Source organism: Hyperolius riggenbachi, chromosome 9 (assembly GCF_040937935.1).
Source record: "Hyperolius riggenbachi isolate aHypRig1 chromosome 9, aHypRig1.pri, whole genome shotgun sequence".
In the NCBI taxonomy this organism is placed as follows: domain Eukaryota; kingdom Metazoa; phylum Chordata; class Amphibia; order Anura; family Hyperoliidae; genus Hyperolius; species Hyperolius riggenbachi.
In genome coordinates this window covers 226,741,667-226,763,143 of record NC_090654.1, presented here as the reverse complement: position 1 = coordinate 226,763,143, position 21,477 = coordinate 226,741,667, and the positions used below count along the sequence as shown (strand labels likewise).

At 44.4% G+C, this 21,477-nt stretch overlaps 1 protein-coding gene across 1 annotated transcript; it reads left to right on the top strand.

The window, feature by feature from the left end:
• Positions 1 to 3,089: 3,089 nt before the first annotated feature.
• On the top strand, positions 3,090 to 20,085 carry MED6 (mediator complex subunit 6). Its single transcript, XM_068251935.1, has 8 exons — positions 3,090 to 3,196; positions 4,238 to 4,397; positions 7,989 to 8,080; positions 8,323 to 8,405; positions 11,205 to 11,313; positions 12,820 to 12,935; positions 15,754 to 15,781; positions 19,396 to 20,085. The coding sequence occupies exons 1-8, from the start codon at positions 3,175 to 3,177 to the stop codon at positions 19,518 to 19,520; spliced, it is 735 nt and encodes a 244-aa protein (XP_068108036.1). The 5' UTR covers positions 3,090 to 3,174; the 3' UTR covers positions 19,521 to 20,085.
• Positions 20,086 to 21,477: the final 1,392 nt, after the last annotated feature.

Below are 21,477 nucleotides of genomic sequence, written 5' to 3'. Positions count from 1 at the left end.
GCAGAGATGATCTAGTTAGACAGCAATAGTGTGCAGCAATACAAGTAAGTTACAACAAAGTTAATGTTACCTTGATGTGGTGCTTATTGCGGCTGAATTACTGGTGAATTCTGGTAAATTTGTTCTTTGCCCTTTGAAAACTGCCCTTAGTAAGCGAACCTACTTGTCGCTAACCGACAAGGTGCTTCTCCTTATATACACATAGCTATAGCATTAGCAATGTGTAATCAGGAAGGAAGGCCTAGTCAGCTGGCAGACAATATGCAAATTAAGTAATAGGGGTGGTCTTATTTCCTGCAACTTCAAACAGATCCATATGTGATACAGGCTTTGATGGAAATTGCAGACCAGCCACCAGAAAACAAAGTGTGAACAAACAAAGCCAGAATTCAATAGCAATTACAATACTGTCTGTAATGTAACTCAGGTGCTAACACTATTACAGAGGAGACTCAAGAAAGCAAAAAGTGAAAAAAAAATACAAAAGATGGAAGAGATTAGACATACACAGCAGATGCAGGATGAAATTAAAGAGGAACTGTAACATAAAAATATCCCCTGGGGGGTACTCACCTCGGGTGGGGGAAGCCTCCGGATCCTAATGAGGCTTCCCACGCCGTCCTCCATCCGTCAGGGGTCTCGCTGCAGCCCTCCGTGGAGTCCGGGCAGCGGTGACGTCATTATTTACCTTCCTGGCTCCTGCGCAGGCGCTCTGACGGCTGTCGGCTCCGAACTACACGGAAATACCCGATCGCCGTCGGGTCCGCTCTACTGCGCAGGCGCAAGTTTCCTGCGCCTGCGCAGTAGAGCGGACCCGAATGAGATCGGGTATTTCCGTGTAGTTCGGAATGGAAAGCCGCCACAGCGCCCCCGCTGGAGCCAGCAAAGGTAAATATTGAAATGACAGTCGGCACAGTCGCCGGCTGTTCGGAGGGCTGCGGAGAGACCCCCGTGGGACAGAGGACGGCGTGGGAAGCCTCATTAGGATCCGGAGGCTTCCCCCACCCGAGGTGAGTACCCCCCAGGGGATGTTTTGAATGTTACAGAGTCTCTTTAAGCGTTTGCTTGCAGATATTTCAGAGCAGTTCAGATTCAGAGATTAGACATACCTGTTGAGAGAGGATAAAGAAGGTCAGGAAAATTGCAGATTGCAGATTGGGTCACAGATGCAAGTATTATGGGTCATAGATGAGTTAGTGGGTTATTGAGTCATAATTGAATTCTGTCCCTCTTTCAGGACTTTGTCCCTCTTTCTATGCAAATATATATTTTTCTCTACTAAAAAATGTGTTTGATTGACTCTAAACTTTATTCCCATGCTTTAAATTGATATATTACTCATTTTAAAATGTTAATATGAAGGAAGATGAACCAAGATAGAAAGGACCAGTGTGGTTTGAATTATAAAACAACATTTTTCTTATGAAATCTTTATGGTATGTATGACTAGGGGTGTACCGGGGGCGTGATCAGAGGTGTGGCAGGAGTGTATTATTATTATTATTTATTGTATTTATAAAGCGCAAACATATTACGCAGCGCTGGACATTAATTTAGGTTACAGACAATATTTAGGGGTGACAAACAGCAAAATGACAATACATGAATACAAGAAAGACCAGATCATGCAGCACAGTATGAGTACAAGGTAATGCTTAGTCAGTCACTGGAGGGGAGCATGGAAATTAGGCAAGTTAGGTTCACTCAAATGCATAGCATAGGTGCACAGTAATGGAGGTGCATGATCAGGTAGGACACAAAAGGAGGAGGACCTTGCCCAAAGGCTTACAATGTAGAGAGTGTAGCTTAAGTGTACCTCTTTCTCATCTCAAAAAGTTGGAAGGTATGAGTACTACTTTAAAACTTCTGGATAACAGGGGATTTAAACTGTATATAGGCTGGTTCACACGGACGCTTGGCGGCATTTACCACCAAGCATTCGGGACTTGTCAACTAAACACTTCCATTCAAATGAATGGGAGCGTTTAGCATCGGGTGGTTACCGTCGATTACGCAAACGCGGCGTTCCGATCCCGATTTACCGCGTCGTTTCAGCAGGCCCTAGAAGCCGCTCCCATTCGTCCAGGGTCGCCTAGTCGCCGCATCTTCATGTCCCCTTGCAGGGATGAGAAATGCTGATTGCGACGGGAATCCGACGATCGCTGTACCCACTGGCGTAACAATAGGGCCTGCAGCCCCTGCCACCGTGCCCCCCCCCTCTGGGGCCGCTTTGGGGGGCTGGAGAATGGGTCGCAGCATGAGGGGAAAACCATGCTGTACTTCGGCAAGTAGGGGGGACGCCCCCCCCCCCTCCCTCACCTCGGGCTCTCCTCTCTGCGCTCCCCTCCAGCGTTGAATAGTTTGTGTGTGCAGCGGCGGGCAGCAGCAGATACATACCTTCCATGCGCTCCAGCGTGGACGTTCCTCTCTCTAGCCTCTGACGCGACTTCCTGTTTATACAGGAAATTGCATCAGACACTAGAGGGAGAAACCTCCCCGCCGAAGTGCAGCATGGGAGGGGCTCAGTATTTCTGCAGGGTGGCCCAGTGGGACCTTGTTACGCCCCTGGCTGTACCGCCGCCCTCCCAATGAGGCGTCACAGGACGACACTGCTTCCGGCCGCCCAACGCCGCCTGAGTGAACCAGCCTTAGTGTTTATATAGCGCTAACATTTTCCACAACGCTGTATAGACTTTGCAAATTCTGGAAGTGAACTGGCGGAGGGTGTCCCAGGTAAAACGGGACATCTTAGTTACATAGTTATTTTTGTTGAAAAAAGACATACGTTCATCGAGTTCAACCAGTATACTTTAGTATAAAGTCAGGGTACTTTAACAGACATAATTGTGGAGAGGAGATGATGCTGCTAGGAGGAGAATGCTGCTGCTATTAAACGTGATGATGATGATGATATAATCAGGGAAATTCTAAAATGGATCAAACTATGTGCCCCTCCACAAGCCAGAGGACGCTGTATTTTTGCTGCACCGAAGGTAACGCGGTCTGCAATTGCTGTCTGTCACTTGGCCAGGCGATGGCGCAGCGAGCTCTTATGTTTCGGACTGGGAAAAGTCGCTGACAAAATGGAGGACGCATGTTGTCCCGGAAGGACGCTGAGCTGTACATCTCTCTTCTGCGGTGCCGCACCCGGAAGTGGGCTGCCTGCGTTTCAGCATGGCTGCTGTGGACATAAGAGGTGAGCTATGTTCCTGTTGTTACTTTGTTTCATGTGTAGTTAGCAGCCCTTTGCGATCCAGCTGCTGCAGAGAACTATTAGCCACAGCGTCCTCGTACTCTGTGTTGTTGGCCGGAAAATGCAAAGCACGAGAAAGACTTATTAGATGTTTTGATGATCCAGTTTTCATATTTATATTATTGTCTGTATTTGTATAGTGATAGCCTCTTTTCCAGAGTGATCATAGCACACTTTAGGCGACCATATTGCTCTGTAATAGCTGGTATTAGTAGAAGCTGAACCAGATCTTTGACAAGGTTCAATCGTGTTTGGAAGGCTAATTATTTATTGCCTGACCGTTTGCTCAATTTATAGTATTTTATTGCTGCATTTCCAGTTCTGATTAAGCTAGATACTCATGCTCAGATGTATCAGGAAAAAGTGGCCACATGCGATGACAATTGCATTGGCGTTTAGGTGTGGGTTGAACCACATAAAGTGGAAAAGGGCACCGCAATTGGGAAAATCAGATTGAAGTGCTGCAAATGGAAAAGGGCTCAGAGGCTTATAGCTTTACATGAACATTTTGTCCCAGTATTTGAGTGCTACAATTGATTTCTCAATAAATTTATATTTCTGAATTATCCATTCTTGCCAGTGGTTCAATACACAGAGAGACAGATCACTGCACCTCAGACCACACACCGCCCAGTTTAACTCTCTAATAACCATATGTATGCACTGATATCTGCCTGCGATTTTAGGCCCATACCCACGTCGGATTTTTTTAAACGATAGGTCATTTGGACGTCCCGTCATTCAGTCATCCGGACGTCAAATCGGGCGTGTGAACAGTCCATCGTTCAGCTGATAAGACTGGTCTTGAGCGATCCGCCAGGCGGACTGTTCACACGAACAACGGACTGTTCACACGCCCGATTTGACGTCCGGATGACTGAACGACGGGACGTCCAAACGACCCGTTGTTTAAAAAAATCCGACGTGTGTAAGGGCCTATAGTCTCCACAGAAAAAGTAATCATTGTCATTTATGTTCTTGCAGATAATCTGCTGGGCATCTCCTGGGTTGACAGCTCTTGGATCCCGATACTCAACAATGGCACTGTACTGGATTATTTCTCTGAAAGGAGTAATCCCTTCTATGATAGGACCTGCAATAATGAAGTGGTTAAAATGCAGAGGTTAACACTAGATCACTTGAAGTAAGCTGAATTTGGTTTATTCAATGTTGGTGAATGTGTAGATATGTTGGGTATTGCATAGAAATGTTTATATGCAATAACTCTATTGGAAGCACAGTGACATTGGTTCCCCAATTCAAATAACAGTCGAGGAGCTATCTGCACAGAGTTTGTATGTCCCCCCCCCTATGGGTTTCATCAGGCACTCCGGTTTCTTCTCACATCCCAAAAACTTGGCTTCCCCCTAAATTAGCCCTAGATTATGGCAGGTATTAGATTGTCATCTCCTCTGAGGGACAGTTAGTGACATGACTATAAACTCTGTAAAGTGCTGCCCGAAGATGCCAGCGCTATGTAAATAACAAATAATAATAATAATTACCGTGTTTTTCTATTTTCAGAAGATATAGAAAGTAGTGCAGGGAGTGCTTCCCCATCCAGCGCCACGCTCCTCTCCCCTTCGCTCTGGTCCTGTGGATGCCGATGCACTCCTTTCCTCATCCTGGAGCTGGAGATGTAGCGTTACACAGCGACTGCCTGCTGCTATACTGCTCTGGGTCCTCCTTATCTGTGCCGTACTTCTGCACTGTAACCCCAGTGGTGCACATGTGCTGGTGTCAAGCTGCGTGATCCTGGCGCACGTGTGCCGCAGGGGTTACAGTGCATATAAGTACGGAGGACCTGGAGCGGTATAGAGGCAGGCAGCCGCTGTGTACTGCTAGATCACCAGCTCCAGAGTGAGAAGAGGAGCGCTTCGGCATCCACAGGACCGAAGTGCGGGGGAGAGGATCGTGGTGGCAGGATCAGGTGCAGTATGGAAGTGTTAGGGCCTGAGCCTACTAACACAGTTGTGCGCAGTTGTGTCCGCTTTTTAGCAACACATCAATGTTACAGATGCTGAAAAGTGGACACAACTGCACTCAACTGCGTTAGTGGGCTCAGGCTCTCAGTGCAGTATATAGTGTAGTGTAGCTTAGCTGGTAGGGCAGCTTGGATTAGTATAGTTTAGCTGGTCACTGTAGCTTAGAGACTTTTGTGGGTTAAACTCCTCTGCTCTATGGACACACCTGGGTTTAGTATTTTGTTTCCCCCTGATTTTCTGCCCTCTGGTCCTAGGTGCGTCTTGTAGTCCAGAGCATCTTATATTTCGAAAAATATGGTGACTTTAGCCTTATTTTTGTGGTGTCTCCTTGACTACCTACTGTGTGTCCACCACTTGTCAACTGCCCCTGTGGATCTGCTGGGTGAGCGAGCATGTGGCAGCCATCCGCTGATGTTACATGCAGCAGTTATCTGCTGTACAATAACTGCACTGTGTTTTCCATCGCTGACACACGTGTTTACATTATACAACAGCTGAATGAAGCTCGCTCCCTCGCACGTCAGAAGCTAAAGTGAGCATCTATTGCTCAATTCATCCATCTGTGTAAAATGAATCTTAAAGCAAACCAGTGACCAGAAAAGGGGTAAGATTTTGATACTTAAGTATTGGGAAGGCTCTGTATGGTCTAGAGCCTAGGTTCTCAACGTGTGGTACGCGTACCCCAAGGGGTACTTCTGATGGTTTCAGGGGGTACTCAAGCTTTATATACTTAACCAAGAATAACAAATTTAGAGTTTTAGAAAATGATAAATCTTATTTAAACCACACCAAATTAGTGCTTTAGCTAATTAAAAGCAATAGGAAATGCTTGGAAACAGTTTAGAACCAATTATAATGTACAACGATTAAATATATATTTGTCAAGGGGTACGTGTGATAATGTTTACTATGCTAGGGGGTACTTGGTGAGTACAGGGTTTTAAAAGGGGTACATACCAATAAAATGTTGAGAAACACTGGTCTAGAGCACAGGTGTCGAACTCCAGGCCTGGAGGGCCAGATCCATGCCAGTGTTTAGGATGGACTGAGGAGGAGAGAAATGTGTTCTACCTGATGGACCACACCTTTCCTTATTCAGACCCTTCAATTAATTTGAGCTGTGTCAAAAATGTGTGAGGACCTCGCCCCTCGAAGGACTGGTTTGACATCCCTGGTTTAGAGGCTTCTCAGCTCTCCCTAGCCCACCGCTGCCTGTTTGAAACCTCTTCTTCATGGGCCATGTTTTGGAAAAAGCATATTTTAGGAGTGAAGCAAAGGCTTTAGTTATAAATTAAAGCAGAATAAAACACTGACATAATATACAATAAAAACATCTTTTCCTACTTTTTATATGCCACATGGTTATCATATTTGCATTTGTGCATACGTATCATTATTCATTTAGAAATTACAAATTCCCAAAAGTACAGTTTTCTTTTTTTGCTTTGAGAGCTCCCTTTGCATTTTATTCATAACTGGTTTTATTCATTATGTATTGAAGGCAGAAATGCTTTGAGTTTCTGTCTGTGTCCAAGAGCTTCTGCACAGTCAGAGAATGTGTCACATTCCTCACTTGGTACAGTTAAGTAAACACAAGATAGCTGGATCCGTCCAGCTTTCTCTGCACTGAACTTTTAAGCCTTGTGTTTAACTAATTGAATGCTGTTCTAGTAAAAAAAACAAACAAAGAAGAAATGCTGGGTTTCATTCCACTTTAAGCATACCATTCACTGCTTAACTTAGCTGCTCCCAATGGACAACTGTCACAATCTGTAGTCATAAGATATTAGGGAGAGGTTCAGTGGGTGCTGATGTTCAATAAATGTCATATAGCTGTGCTTGAGAAATATGTAGGATGCAGACGACCTTTTGGGTAAAGCAACCAAAAGGTCATATGCACTGGGCACTATAAATTGACAGTAGAAATCAGGACAAACATTTCAGTAAAACCAACAGTCATTCTCCTATAACACCAGGAACTCAAATGAACAGAGCCACAAAGCTCCTGAGCCCCCCCCCCCCCCCCCCCACCCCATGAGAAACGAATAAGAAAATCTACAAACCACAAATCAGAAAATGGATAGCAGGAAAGTCATTATCACTTGTTATGAACTCGTCACTAGTATATGTTACGGTCAGAATCTGAAGTCGGGCCACTTCAGGATCACGGTCAATGATCGCACATCCCCAGGCTCCTCTAACTTCTCCAAGCTGCATCCCGACTTCTGCTCCCCATGTGCTGTCACAGTGATGGGGAAATAGATGGGGAAGCCCCTCCCAGGAGCACAAGGTTTGTGTGGCCTCTCTGGCTCTGCTTGCAGCCCCATGTGTTGCTGGTATACCCTGTGAAGTTTTCATAGGGTAATGAATACCGGCAACACATGGGGCTGCAAGGGGAGAAAGAGAGGCCACACACAGGCACGTTGCTGGGAGGGGCTGCCCCATCTATTTCCCTGTCACTGTGAAAGCACACGGGGAGTGGAAGTCAGGACGCAGCATGGAGAAGTTAGAGGAGCCTGGGCATGTTCAGACACCACTGCAGCCATGCTGCCACTGACTTTACTGATTTTTTGGGACTTGGCCAACCAGCTCTCGTCAGGTCAAGTTTTTTTTATGTATTGAGCGCATTAGCTGGCCACTTTTAGTATTGACCAGCCAGATCCAGAGTGGCCAACTTCAGAATCAGTCCGCAACCTAGATAAATAAATCTACTTTCTGACTGTTAATATATTTTCTCTTTTTTATTTTAGTCAAATGGTTGGTGTGGAATATATTTTGTTACATGCTCAAGAACCTATATTGTTTATTATCAGAAAACAGCAAAGGCAATCTCCCACGCAGGGTAAGTGAAATACAATATATGTATTTATATAGTAATTTACAATGTTTTAACCGGACATTTCTGCTTTGAACTGTACCTGAAAAAGGTTGATCCTTGTACATGTTATCCAGAGCTAAAACTCTTCTACTATAGCTGGTTATGTGTTGTTTGTTATAGGAAAAGATAACAGAAGATCTATACCCATCAGTGTAGCAAGTTTTCACATATCTAATGAGTTTGTCAATATGTTTCCTTGTTTGCAGCTATTCCACTGGCTGATTACTACATCATCGCCGGAGTGATCTACCAGGCTCCAGATTTGGGATCTGTTATCAATTCCAGAGTTGTAAGATTCGTTTGTTGGTTTTTTTTTTTTGTGGCCCTCTAGTTTATTTGCTATTTGTTTTCAGTTGCCATACTGGTACATTCAATTTGTGATAGTGGATATTATAAAATGTTAAAGTGTACCTGAGACGGGGCCCCTTTAACCACTTGAGGACCACAGTGGTAAACCCCCCTAAAGACAGGCACATTTTTACTAAAATGGCCACTGCAGCTTAAAGGCCAAGCTGCAGGGCCGCACAACACAGCACACAAGTGATTTTCCCCCCACCAACAGAGCTCTCTGTTGGTGGGGTCTGATCGCTCCCAAGTTGTTTTTTTTTTTTTTTTTTAATATTTATATCTTTATTTATTTTTTTTACTATTTATAATTTTTTTTTTTTAATCAAAGCTCTCCCTCCCCCAGCCGGCCAATCCTGGCAATCGGCTGTCATAGGCTTCTGCCTAGGAGAGCCGATCACTCTCTTCTACCCCAGGGGGACAGCCGCGTCGACACGGCTGTCCCCAGTACAGCGCTGCTGCTGATCGCAGCGCTGTACATGTAAATAGACGGCAATTACGCTGTCTAACAGTCTCCCGAGCCTGAAGGCGGGGCAGGGCTCCGCCCCGAGCAGGAGATGTGCGCACAGCCTGCATGTGATCTCCTGCAAACTGCAGCCCCAGGACTTGACGCCAATTGGTGTTAGGCGGTCCTGGGGCTGCTGCCGTGGCCACGCCCATTGGCGTGGGGCAGTCCTGAAGAAGTTAAAAATGTATTCATACCTGGGGCTTCCTCCATCCCTTCCGGCCTGATCGCTCCCTTATTGTCCTCAGTCGCCTTCTCCTGCAACTGGCCCTGAAAAATCCTCCAGTCGGCACATGTGCAGTCCGGCCAGACGCACTCCCCGTCTCGCTCCCGTCGGCAGGAACATTCTGCATAGTAGTACTGCGCAGGCGCAGAACACTCCAGACAACTATGGGGCGGGGGCGTGCGGCCCGTGGCACATGCGCAGCCGGGGGACATTCCAGGGCCAGTTACGGAAGAACTGGGAGTTGGAAGAGGACAGCGTAGGAGCAATCAGGCAAGAGGGGGCTGAAGAATGCCCCAGGTATGTATGTTTTGTCCATATACACCCATCTCAGGTTCCCTTTAATGCTCTCTGAATATTTTAATTAAGCCTCCATTTTGAACCCAAGAAAAAAAATACAGTAATAATCTAAAGCATTACAACTATCAAGACCACCAGGGAGATTTGAAAAGGAGTGTGAATGGAAAAAGCCAGGGTAGTGACAAATCTAAAGAGGGAACCTATAAGGGTCAATTAAAGTGAAGCTGTCACTTATAAAAATGTTACTTATCAACAATGTCTAGAGACGCAGGCTGCATGCGAGCCATCAGAAAAGAAAAATCTGAATCTTATGTAAAATGACTTTAAAATTGGAATTGCATGTAGTGTAATAGAGTCCTGAGTTTTGCGATTTTCACTGGATGCTAGAAACACAACATTTTCACTGGATGCTAGAAACACAAGAAGAAAAATGCAGCATGCAGGACGTTTAATTGCATCAACAATTGGGATTGCATGTAAAATCACATCAAAAATGCAAATCGGAATCGCATGTAGTGTAAAAAGCCCTAACTGATAATTCTCATATTGTTGTTTCACATGAAAAGACCTTGGATTATCGGGTACACTTGATCTGGTTTGGCGATAAATCCCACTCATTTTGGAAATCCCCACTCTGTCAGTCTTCTTAAAGGAAAGAGGGATAAAAGGGTTATGCCATAAGACCCATCACTCGTACACACTGTACTTGTATCACGATGGTCAGGATTATTTATTCCCTTTATCACCCATAATGACATTTTGTATGTATCCAGGGTCTTTAACCAGATTGAGTATACACCCCACTCTCGCTGTCCTTTCAGCTTTTATCTATAAATATGTTTAAGTAAGGGCCAGTTCACCCGGATGGCCCCGACGGCTTGTTCCGGCACAGCCAAACGCTTTTCTGCCACCTCACAGAAAAGTGGTTGACATAGGTTGTCGTCACGTTTACAGCGGTAAAGGGATAGAATGTAGCTGTAACTGCCCCCCAATCCAGGAGCGACATTTAGGGCCCGTTTCCACTATTGCGAATTCGCATGCGTTTGCCGCATGCAAATTCGCATAGCCAATACAAGTGGATGGGACTGTTTCCACTTGGCAGGATTCCTTTGCATTTTTCTGTGCAGAAAAAATCTGCACGGCAGAGCCATCAAAATTCGCATACCGCTATGCGAATCGCATACAATGTATTTAATAGGGAATTTGCATGCGGTATTGGTATGCGAATTTGCATACGATTTCACATGGAATCAATGGAAAAACACACAGGCACTGCCATGGTTAAATTTGCATACATAGTCATCCATGCGAAATTGTATGCGAATTCGCATCCGCATGCAAATTTTTACCGCGGCTATTCCCACCGCACAAGTGGAAACGGGCCCTTAGAGTCTGGGAACACTCGATTGATCGCGGCGCTTGACTAATCAACGGCAAACGCGCAAGCGAAACACTCACATTCATCTCGACACGGTGGATCCCCAGTGGTAAATGACTGGATCCCTAGTGGAAAACGACAGAAACAATCGCCAGCAGCCGTCCCTCTCAACTGGCCCTTAGATTGAAGATAGCTAAAAGCTATTTTTGTTTTTCAGTCCGACAACAAAAGGTATCATTTGCACAGTATTGGTTTTCTTTTCTTTTTTTCTACTCTTTGAATAATAGCAAGTTATTAAATTTGTGTTAGTAAACTGAAGTCTGTTTTGGTGTTTCAGCTGACCTCTGTACATGGGATCCAGTCTGCATTTGATGAGGCCATGTCTTATTGTCGGTATCATCCTTCTAAGGGTTACTGGTGGCACTTCAAAGACCAGGAGGAGCGAGGTATGTAAAGAGCAATTTCTGGCATTTCTTGCAAACTTTTTACTTTCAATTAAAGATGGGACAAATCCCAAATTTCCTTGAATCCCAAAAAAATTGACATTTTTTCAAATCCTTTGAATCTCTAATCTAACTAATCCTGTACATTAGAATTGTGTGATCCGTGTAAGAATAGTAGTTAGACTTAGAATAGTATAGTCTATGAATATGTCTGGTTTTCTAAAGCGTTTATTTTCCTTGCACTGTCGTCCCGAACATAACTATTTCTACAGGTAGCAGGAAGTCAACTTCGGTACATGCTGAGAGAGAGATTCAGCCTAAACAGACATTCTCTCCCAGCATGCAACTAAGTTGGCAGATTCCTGTAGGCATAATCATGTGACCATAGTCCAATAGAAGTGAAGGTGAAGTCTTTCCAGATTCAAAACAAAAATTACTTGTATGGTGCTACATTTATTGTGTTATCGGGAGTGCAGAGTGTTATTGATACGACTGAGTATATGTGGTAACTGTAGTCCTGCTTAATACAAGTGGATCTGCCTGGATTCAGCTAATCTTTTCTACAAACCCCCACACTTTTAAAATACAAGTATGGAGAATACACAAGTCTCTAGGGTGTTTAAAGGGACCCTGACCTCAAAAAATAAACGAAATTGGTACTCACCTGGGGCTTTCTGCAGCCCACCGTAGGTCGGGAGGTCCCTCGGCGTCCTCCTGGCTCTTCTCCCGGGCCCTCCGCCACATACCGCACCGGGGACACCTGCGCCGGGTGTTGGGCTCCCACTTCCTGAACCGGAACGCTCTTCGTCATTACGCCGGCCGCTGCGCGTCATTACGCCGGCCAGCGTGACAGTACTGCACATGCACGGTTAAATCACACATGCGCAGTACTGTCATGCCGGCCGCCGTGATGACGCGCAGCGGGCAGCATAATGACGAAGAGCGTCCCGGTTCAGGAAGTGGGAGCCCGACACCCGACCCGGGTGTCAGCGCTGCGGTATGCGGTGGAGGAACCGGGAGAGGAGCTAGGACCACGCCGGGGGACCTCCCGACCTACGGTGGGCTGCAGAAAGTCCGTTTAAAGGAAACCAGAGACGAGTTAAATTTTTCTTTTTTTTACACTCACCTGGGGCTTCCTCCAACCCCATCCGCACGGATCTCTCCCACACCGCCGTCCTCAGTCTTCTCCCTCTTCGGTACCAGGTCCTGTAACTTCGGCATTCGTGGCCAGTTTGACGCATACGCAGTGCGCTCCCTCACTGTCTCTGGCAGAGAATAGTACTCTGCCTACGCAGTACTATTCTCTGCTGGAGAGAGAGCACTGCGCTTGCTCAGACTGGCTGAAATGGGACCCGGTACCAGAGCTGCAGAAGACTGAGGATGGCAGCGTGGAAGTGATCTGTGAAGATGGGGCTGGCGGAAGCCCCAGGGATGTAGAAAACTTTTAATGCAACTTGGTTCTGGTACACTTTTTAATGTGCTAATCGGTTTTCCTTTGTGCACTTTCAGATAAAGCCAAACCAAAAGCTAAGAAGAAGGAGGAGGCCAGCTCTTTCTTCCAGAGGCAGAGGGTGGATGCTTTGCTTCTTGAACTCGGGCAAAAGTTTCCCCCTAAGTTTGTTCAGGTAAGTCTTCCTGCTCACCGAGAGAGCTGTGCTGAGCACTCTGTGCAGGCTTCTTACCACAGAAGATGAATTTGAGATGATGATTGAAACACACCATTCTGAGAGACTTGTTAGATTGCTGTGCCTTTTCACTGAGAACATTGGAAGCAGTTTATCATTTATTTTGAGATTGGTTTTGTGAGTTAGCTGGAATAACTCCAAGTGAAGAAAACCAATTCTGTTGAGGGAAAAACTGCCTTTTTAAATTGCAAGGATTTTAGCTGTACAAATATGCTTTATTATATTATTATTATTATTGTTATTATTAAACATTTGTATAATGTTGTGATGTTCTGCAGTGCCATACATTGAACAATTCACTCCCTTAAGGCCTCTTGCACACTGCAAGCAATTCAGATTCAGATTCCGCTTTTTAATCTGTTTTTACTTCAGATTCAGATTCAGATTTGCAGTTTGCTCCTTGCACACTGCAAATCTGAATCTGAATCGGAGGTAAAAACTGATTAAAAAACGGAATCTGAATCGGAATCGCTTGCAGTGTGCAAGAAGCCTAAAAGGGACCTTGTGTCCAAATCCTCTGAAGTAAAGTAAACTTATAAAAAACTTTTTATAAAGGTTGTCATCTTATGATTGCATGATTGCTCTGTATTTTGAGTCTTTCCTTTTAGTTGTAAACTTGCCTTCTTTCTTATGTGCGTGGAATGCGCAACAGATCTGACTCATAAATTGTGCCCACCCCTTCCTGTCTTTCTAAGTCACTGCTATTGGCCAACTATCCCCATCTGTCGTCACGATTCTGGGGCCAGGAATAGTGGATATTAGTCAAAGCATTCCAGAGCAACCAATAATCATTCTTTGATACTTTGAGAAAGGCAAATACAGGAAGCAGAGCCCCAGACTTGCTTTTCCCCCATGAGAGACTGAAACATGAACAAATAAGAAAAATAGCAAACAGGTCCTTATTATGAGCCATTAAGTCTGTTTATGCATTCAAAAGTGAGTGTAGAAAAAAATGTTTGCCACTTACCTCAGTATCGGTAAGTCTCTGGAAAAAAGCTTTGTGGGTCCTTCTACATGCTACCAATCAAGCACTGGGTTCCTCTATACCTATTCGACCTAGTGAGTCAAATAGGTCTCTTCTGGCCACAAGGGCAGCCATGGATGAGCACAACCGCACTGGACATGCACAGCCTTTACTGATATTTTACTATGATAAAAAATTCTTAATTGCAATTTATCCTAAAACTTTGAAGTTTAAACCTGGATGAACTTTCCCAAGCGCATAGAAAGGGTTAAGCTCCACTGTTTACTTAATAGCAAAGAGCTGTGGCACTCGAGGCAGAGCTTCTCTGCTGTCTCTGAGGCCTGGAACCCACTGAAAACCGCAAACGCAACCGCTAGCGTTTTGTCTGAGCGGTTTGCAAGCGGATTCATGCGCGTTTTTGGTCGTGTTTTGCAACATTGTATTTTTTTCCCCAGCGGGTGCCTAGCATTTTGCGTTTTGCGTTTTTATCCTGATTGGTCCTGTGAATTATTTTTCATTTTGTTACAGTGTGCTGAACCGCAAAACGCTAGCAAAACCGCTCAGTTTAGGTTTTGCTGAGCGTTTCCGCTAGCGGTTCAATACTTTACATTAAAGCGCTAACGCTCCCAAAATGCTGCACGTCCTGCGTTTGCGTTTCTGAGAAACGCAAACGCTCCTGTGGAAGTTGCCCCATCCATTAACATTAGCCCAGCGTTTTGGCAAACTGCTAGCGTATCGCAGTGCTGCCAAAACGCTGCCAAAAGCGCTCCTGTGGGTTCCAGCCCTTACAGCTACTGTGCAGGCGACTCGCACCTGCATAGTAAAGCAGACCCAATCGGGCTTTACTATTTCCACCTGAGCCCTACCGGAAAGCCAGTACTGCACCTGCGCAGGATCAGGCTGCATTTCCACTTGTTCGGTGTGAATCGCCGCGGTAAAAATTTGCATGCGGATGCGAAATTCGCATGTGGGTCCATGCGAATTTTCATGCGAATTCGCATGGATGACGATGTATGCGAATTTAACCATGGCAGTGCTGGTGTGCTTTTCCATTGTTTCTATGCGAATTCGCATGAAAATTCACATGCCCAAACCTCATGTGAATTTCCTATTAAATACATTGTATGCGATTCGCATAGCGGTATGCGGTATGCGAATTCTGATGGCTCTGCCATGCGAATTTTTTCTGCACAGAAAAACGCAAAGGAATCCTGACAAGTGGAAACAGTCCCATTCACTTGTATTACTATGCGAATTTGCATGCGAGAAACGCATGCAAATTCGCGATAGTGGAAATGAGCCCTCACGGTAGGTAAATATTGCAGATGCTACTGCACCACAGCCGACACACTTTAAATTTTGATTGACCAATCACTGACCAATTTTACCACCTCCATGTAGTATGAAGATCAACAGATATTGAATGCTATGAGCAGATTGTGTAGGTAAACCCTCATACTAGATGGTGGTGGTAAAATTGGTCAGTGATTGGCCAGTCTTAATTGAAAGTGTGTACCAGGCTTTATTGGGATGTTTTTAGGAACTGGGAATACACTGGATTTCCTGGAGGATTTCAAACAAACATCGGAGGAACATACAAGCTCCATGCAGATCATGTCATGGCTTAGATGTGAATTTTGCATGCAAGAGATCCAAATAGCCATAGATTCAGCTCTTCAGCTTCTTTAATTTGTGTCCCAGATAACTATTTGTGGATAACTAGAAATCCAGAAAAAAAATTTGCATTTTTAATTTTATTTATCTCTCTAAAACTTCCTTTTTTTTATATTACAGCAAAAGGCTGGTGAGAAGCCAGTACCAGGTAAGATTTCACCTTTCTGTTAAAGTGTGTGTGTGTGTGTGTGTGTGTGTGTGTGTCTCTGTAGTGTGTGGTGTGTGTGTGTGTCTCTGTAGTGTGTGGTGTGTGTGTGTGTGTCTCTGTAGTGTGTGGTGTGTGTGTGTGTGTCTCTGTAGTGTGTGGTGTGTGTGTGTGTCTCTGTAGTGTGTGGTGTGTGTGTGTGTGTGTGTGTGTGTGTGTGTGTGTGTGTGTGTGTGTGTGTGTGTGTGTGTGTGTGTGTGTGGTGTGTGTCTCTGTAGTGTGTGTGTGTGTGGTGTGTGTCTCTGTAGTGTGTGTGTGTGTGTGTGTGTGTCTCTGTAGTGTGTGTGTGTGTGTGTGTGTGTCTCTGTAGTGTGTGGTGTGTGTGTGTGTGTGTGTCTCTGTAGTGTGTGGTGTGTGTGTGTGTGTGTGTGGATAACTTCATTCTTGTTCATGTAGGAAAAGCATTTCATATACTTTCCCCATGTGTAACACAGGGAAGTTTCTAGGATACATAGCTCCCAGGGCAGGGGGTAAAGAGAAAATAAAAGGTAGCCAGCGAGCTTCCCCCTCACCCCTTTGAATAGGTAGCCAGAGAGCCCCCACCTCCACACTGTATAGGTAGCCAGAGACGAACACGGTTAATCCAGAGCAGGAGACTTGGGCGCAGCCAGCGCCACCATAGGCCGTAATAGGATTTACGGCTATAGCAGCGCACAGGGAGTAACTTCAGCGCCGTCAGAAGATGGAGCTGAAGTTACTTTTAACCACTTTACCCCCAGCTGTACAGATATCTCCGTCCCTTTTTTTCATCCTTTCACCCCCAGGGACGGAGATATCCGTACCTCCTGCGCTCCCGCCGCTGCCTGCGCTCCCGCTCGCTTGTGCACGCCGCCGCCGCCCGCTCGGAGATCAATGAACGGGAAAAGCCATTCCCGTTCGATGATCTAAGACCCACAATGATCCGCAGCTTCTAGGAGAAGCAGCGCGATCATTGTGAAGAAAAAAAAAAAAAAGGTTCCCAGCCTCATAGCACTTCCAGCAAGCGTCCGGAACATAACAAAAAGTTACTGTCTTATCTTGTGGCCAAATAGTAAAACTACACCCTAAAGCATTTTTCATATTCAAATACATTAGTTTTACAAAAAAAATTAACTCATTACATCCCACACTCCCCAATTATTATTTTTTTGTAATTAAAAAAAAAATAAAAAATTTACAATTAAAAAAAATACATAAATAGTTACCTTAGGGACTGAACTTTTTAAATATTTATGTCAAGACTGTATTACACTGTTACTTTATAAACTATGGGCTTGTAATTGGGAATGGACGCAAAACTGAAAAAAATTCACCTTTATTTCCAAATAAAATATTGGCGCCAAACATTGTGATAGGGACATAATTTAAACGGTTTTATAACCGGAACAAATAAATAAATAAATTTCATGGGTTTTAATTACAGTAGCATGCATTATTTAAAAACTATAATGGCTGAAAACTGAAAAATAATGATTTTTCCCCACATTTAGAATAAAATAATTCTTGGCATAATGTCCCACCTAAAGAAAGCCTAATTGGTGGTGAAAAAAACAAGATATAGTTCATTTCATTGTGATAAGTAATGATGAAGTTATAGACGAATGAATGGAAGGAGCGCTGAAAGGTGAAAATTGCTCTGGTGCTCAAGGGGTAAAACCCCTCAGTGGTTAAAACACAATAATTCGGCTTCCAGCAATTGCTGGAAACAGAACTATTTCATTGCCCACCATCCATGGCGGCCTGGAGGGGGAATAGTATTTAACACGGCCGGGAACTTGTGCAACAGCAGGATCAGCCATATACCGGCTGTATCCTGCGCCCAAGTCTCCCGCGCCGATACCTCTTGTACACCCCAGAGAACAACCCCTCCTGGTATAAGTAGCGAGAGAGGCCCCTCTCCTCCCACAGTATAGGTAGCGAAAGAGCCCCTTCCCCTGATTAGGCAGCCAGAGAGCTCACCCCTCTGTATAGGTAGCCAGAGAAGAGGCCCCTTCCCTCCACAGAAGTAAATCACCTCTCCAGGATCCAAACGCTGTCGATTTTCTTCCTCCCTGGTGTCCATCTCATTGGTAACAGTGGCCCCTTTGATGATAGTGTTGACATAAGCACACCTTATCACAGGGGGCACTGTTACTGCTTGATGATGGGCAGCGTGTGGATCCCGGAGGTGAGTTACTGCTCCCTGCGCACCCTGCACACATCCACTCTCCTCCCCCAGTTTAAAGTCTTACTGTATAAGGTTTAAAAGATCCAGCACGTTGATGCCAGTGGCCTATTATTTCTTTAACTGATAGCTTCTGGGTGACCCCTTCCTCCTTGGTCCTCCTGCTCCATTGTGCAACTTGCTATTGCCCCACAGATCCCTCCATAGCAATGGAACACATCAATAGCCTGCAGGCTAGCGGCAGATCTGTAAGGAAATCATTTGGCTGACAGTCCCCATACGTGTACAAGGCTATAATGTATATAAATCTTTCTGATTTAGTACCAGGTAATTCAAATAGGTTAACTAGTCAGTTTCTACAATATTTAAAAGTTTTGTAGTCATTTTTGAAGGACTTTAAAAAGAAAAAAAAATCTGTGGAGCTACTCCTTGATAGAACTTTCCTGGAGTCCCATATTCTTATTTTCATTTAAGGGTTGAAAAATTTAGCTTTGAGTCTCAGCCATTGCTTATATTAATGCTGTTCATTCAGCTCTCTCACAGAAAAATAATGACCTATGAAACCTGTTTTCTTTATGATACTGTCATGTGTTTGCACAGCCACACAGAAGGTTTATAACCTCTAGTTCATTTTTAAAGTGGCTGGATAGTTTACAGCGGCTGGATAGTGTACTGGTTAAAGAGAATCAAAGTTGAGTGGGATATGGAGGCTACCATATTCATTTCCTTTCAAACAATTCTGGTTGCCTTGCAGTCCTCCTGCTCCTGTGTTTCTAATACTTTCAGCCATAGACCCTGAACAAGTATCCAGCAGATCAGGTACTCTGATTCAGCTGACTGAGGTTTCACTGGATTAGCCATATGCTTGTTGCAGGGTTTTGACTCAGACACTACTTATGCCAGAAGATCAACAGGCAGCTGGCATGGTTTACAAGGAAGTAAATATGGCAGCCTCCATATCACTCTGAGCTTGGGTTCCCATTAAAGGCTTTGCCTCTGACGAAATTAGCTGCATGCTTGTTTCAGGCGTGTGATTCAGACACTACTGGCCAGAATGATCAACAGGGATGCCAAGCAACTGGTATTGGTTAAAAGGAAATAAATATGGCAGCCTACATATTTTTCTCACTACAGTTGTCCTTTAAGGGAGCTGTCGCTACAGTCCAGCTTCTCCAAGTGCACTGATAAAGCACTAGTTTCTAAGTAGGATTGGTCAAATCGATCACTTCAGGGTTCCTTTTAAAATGTAGAAAGATTTTATTTGTGATTCGTGCCTTATCCAGCAATAAGGTTTCTCCCTTAGTTTGTGGAAACTGACATTTTTGTAAGTATTGTTAGTTTTGTACTGTGTGAGTTGAACACATACTGTTACTGTATATATCAAGATTGTACAAGTATTTTATTTTGTTTCTAGTTGAACAGATAAAGAAAGAACAAGAACCACCAGTTGAAGTTAAACAAGAAGAAAAAGAGCCAGCTAAACCCGCTCAAGCCAGCACGCCGAAGGGGCCGCCAGAGAAGAGAATGAGGCTGCAATAGAAATGTCAGCTTTCTCAAATGGGATCCCTCCAACATTCTGTAGATAGTTACGTTTCACATGTATGCTCTACAGCTTCAGAAACCAGGTGCTAATGAGCGAAAATACAGACGCCCACAGCAATGGCTTCTGTGCTGAAGAAAGAGGACTACTTGCACTCATGGGGTCAGCTGCTGCGGGGAATTCTATTTAAGTTGGACTGTTTTAAAGCGGACCTGAACTCAGAACTTCCTCTCTGCTCTAAAAGAAAAGCAAGAGCACAATAACCTTTAAAGAAAAAACATTTCTTGCTTACAGAATTCCTGCAATAATTCTGCAGTGTGTCTACTTCCTGCTTTGTGGAAACAGGCAAAGGATTAACATTCTGTGTTTACATATTAGCTGGGTCTGCCGAGGACTGACTAGTTTCTGTGCTGACATAGCTGAGAGCTCAAATTACCTTGTGTCCTGTGCAAGAGTTCAGGTCCACTTTAAAATAACTTTATACATAGTCATTATTCTTTAGGTATGAATGTGAGCTCTGTGATTTTGTAAGTAATGTTAATAAAGTGTGTATTTTGATACTGATCAAGATTCAGTAAATGTTCATTTGTCTTATTTGTACTAAAATCCTATACAAGTTATATGTTCCTTCTATGCCTTTACTACATAATGGTAACGGAGCTAAACCATATATGATGGTCGGGGCTCTTCACTGACTGATAGAAATCTAAACGCTAGAAAGAGTAAGGAATAGAGATGAGAAAAAAATACCCCTAACATGCCCATTAGCTTTACTTGGCAGGGGGAAGGTTGGGCTAGCAAATCAATAACAGTTGTGATTTGCTAGTATCAAATGTTACCGTCTGCATGGGGCTCATTAGCATGTTAGGAGATTTTATTTGCTTGTTACTAGTAATGAAGCTATGAGATGAGAAATGATGGTCAAGAAGGTGACAGTCCAACTTCTCCAAGTGCACTGATAAAGCACTAGTTTATTAACCCTTCCAATGAAAAAAATAAGGTGCCACAGGCAAGTGCTAAGTAGGATTGGTCCAATCGTGCAATTCATTCACTTCAGGGTCCCTCTTAAAAAGAATAAAGTAGCAGCAGCTCCCATATTCTGGTCTCACAAGCAGGGATGGGCTTTCGAGTATGGTAATTCCAAATAGCAAGTTACTCTGAAATGAAATGGTAATGAGGCGCTGATTAAACCAGTGTGATCTTGGGTGATGGGCGTTAAATTACCCAGAAGTCTGTAAGATAGTGTGTGCTCTATTTCCCATCATAGCCGAACTGTGAGCTGCGTTCCATGACTAACTACCATGCTTCCTCTTTCCGGCTTGAAGGAGGAAGCATGGTAGTGAGTCGTGCAACGCAGCTCACAGTTCGGCTATGATGCGGAATGGAGCACACACTATCCTACAGACTTTTGGGTAATTTAACCCCCCATTACGCAAGATCACACCGGTTTAATCGGTGCCTCCTTACCATTTCAATTCCGAGTAGCTTGCTAAATTGTCCAATCGTCTAAATCATTGCCTCAGGTACACTTTAAAGCACTTCTGCCACTTGGTTAGGGCTGGGGCACACCGAGCGGCTTTTTGAGCGCTTTTGCAGCAGCTTGCGGCTGCAGATACGCTAGGGTAATGTATTTCAATGGGGGTGTGCACACCACAGCGGGAGGCGTTTTGCAGAAACGAATCCTCCCGGGGTGAGGCAATTTTTTGGATTGCGGAGGCGTTTCTGCCTCAGTGTTAAGTATAGGAAAACGGCAGATCAGAGCGGTTTGCCAGGCGGTTTTGTTACAGAAGCTGTTCAGTAACAGCTTAACTGTAACAATATATGAAATATGCTACACTGAAATCCGCAGCAGCAATCTGCAAAACGCCTCATAAAAATAAAAAAAAGCGTTTAAAAATCTGCTAGCATTTTGCGGATCTGCTTGCGGGTTTTGGTGTGCACCAGGCCTTAGTGTGT

Coding starts and splice junctions, on each gene's coding strand:
- MED6 (XM_068251935.1), top strand. CDS start 3,175: ATGGCTGCTGTGGACATAAGAG. Junction 4,398..7,988: donor TTAACACTAGATCACTTGAA/GTAAGCTGAATT, acceptor TTTTTATTTTAG/TCAAATGGTTGGTGTGGAAT. Junction 8,081..8,322: donor AAGGCAATCTCCCACGCAGG/GTAAGTGAAATA, acceptor CCTTGTTTGCAG/CTATTCCACTGGCTGATTAC.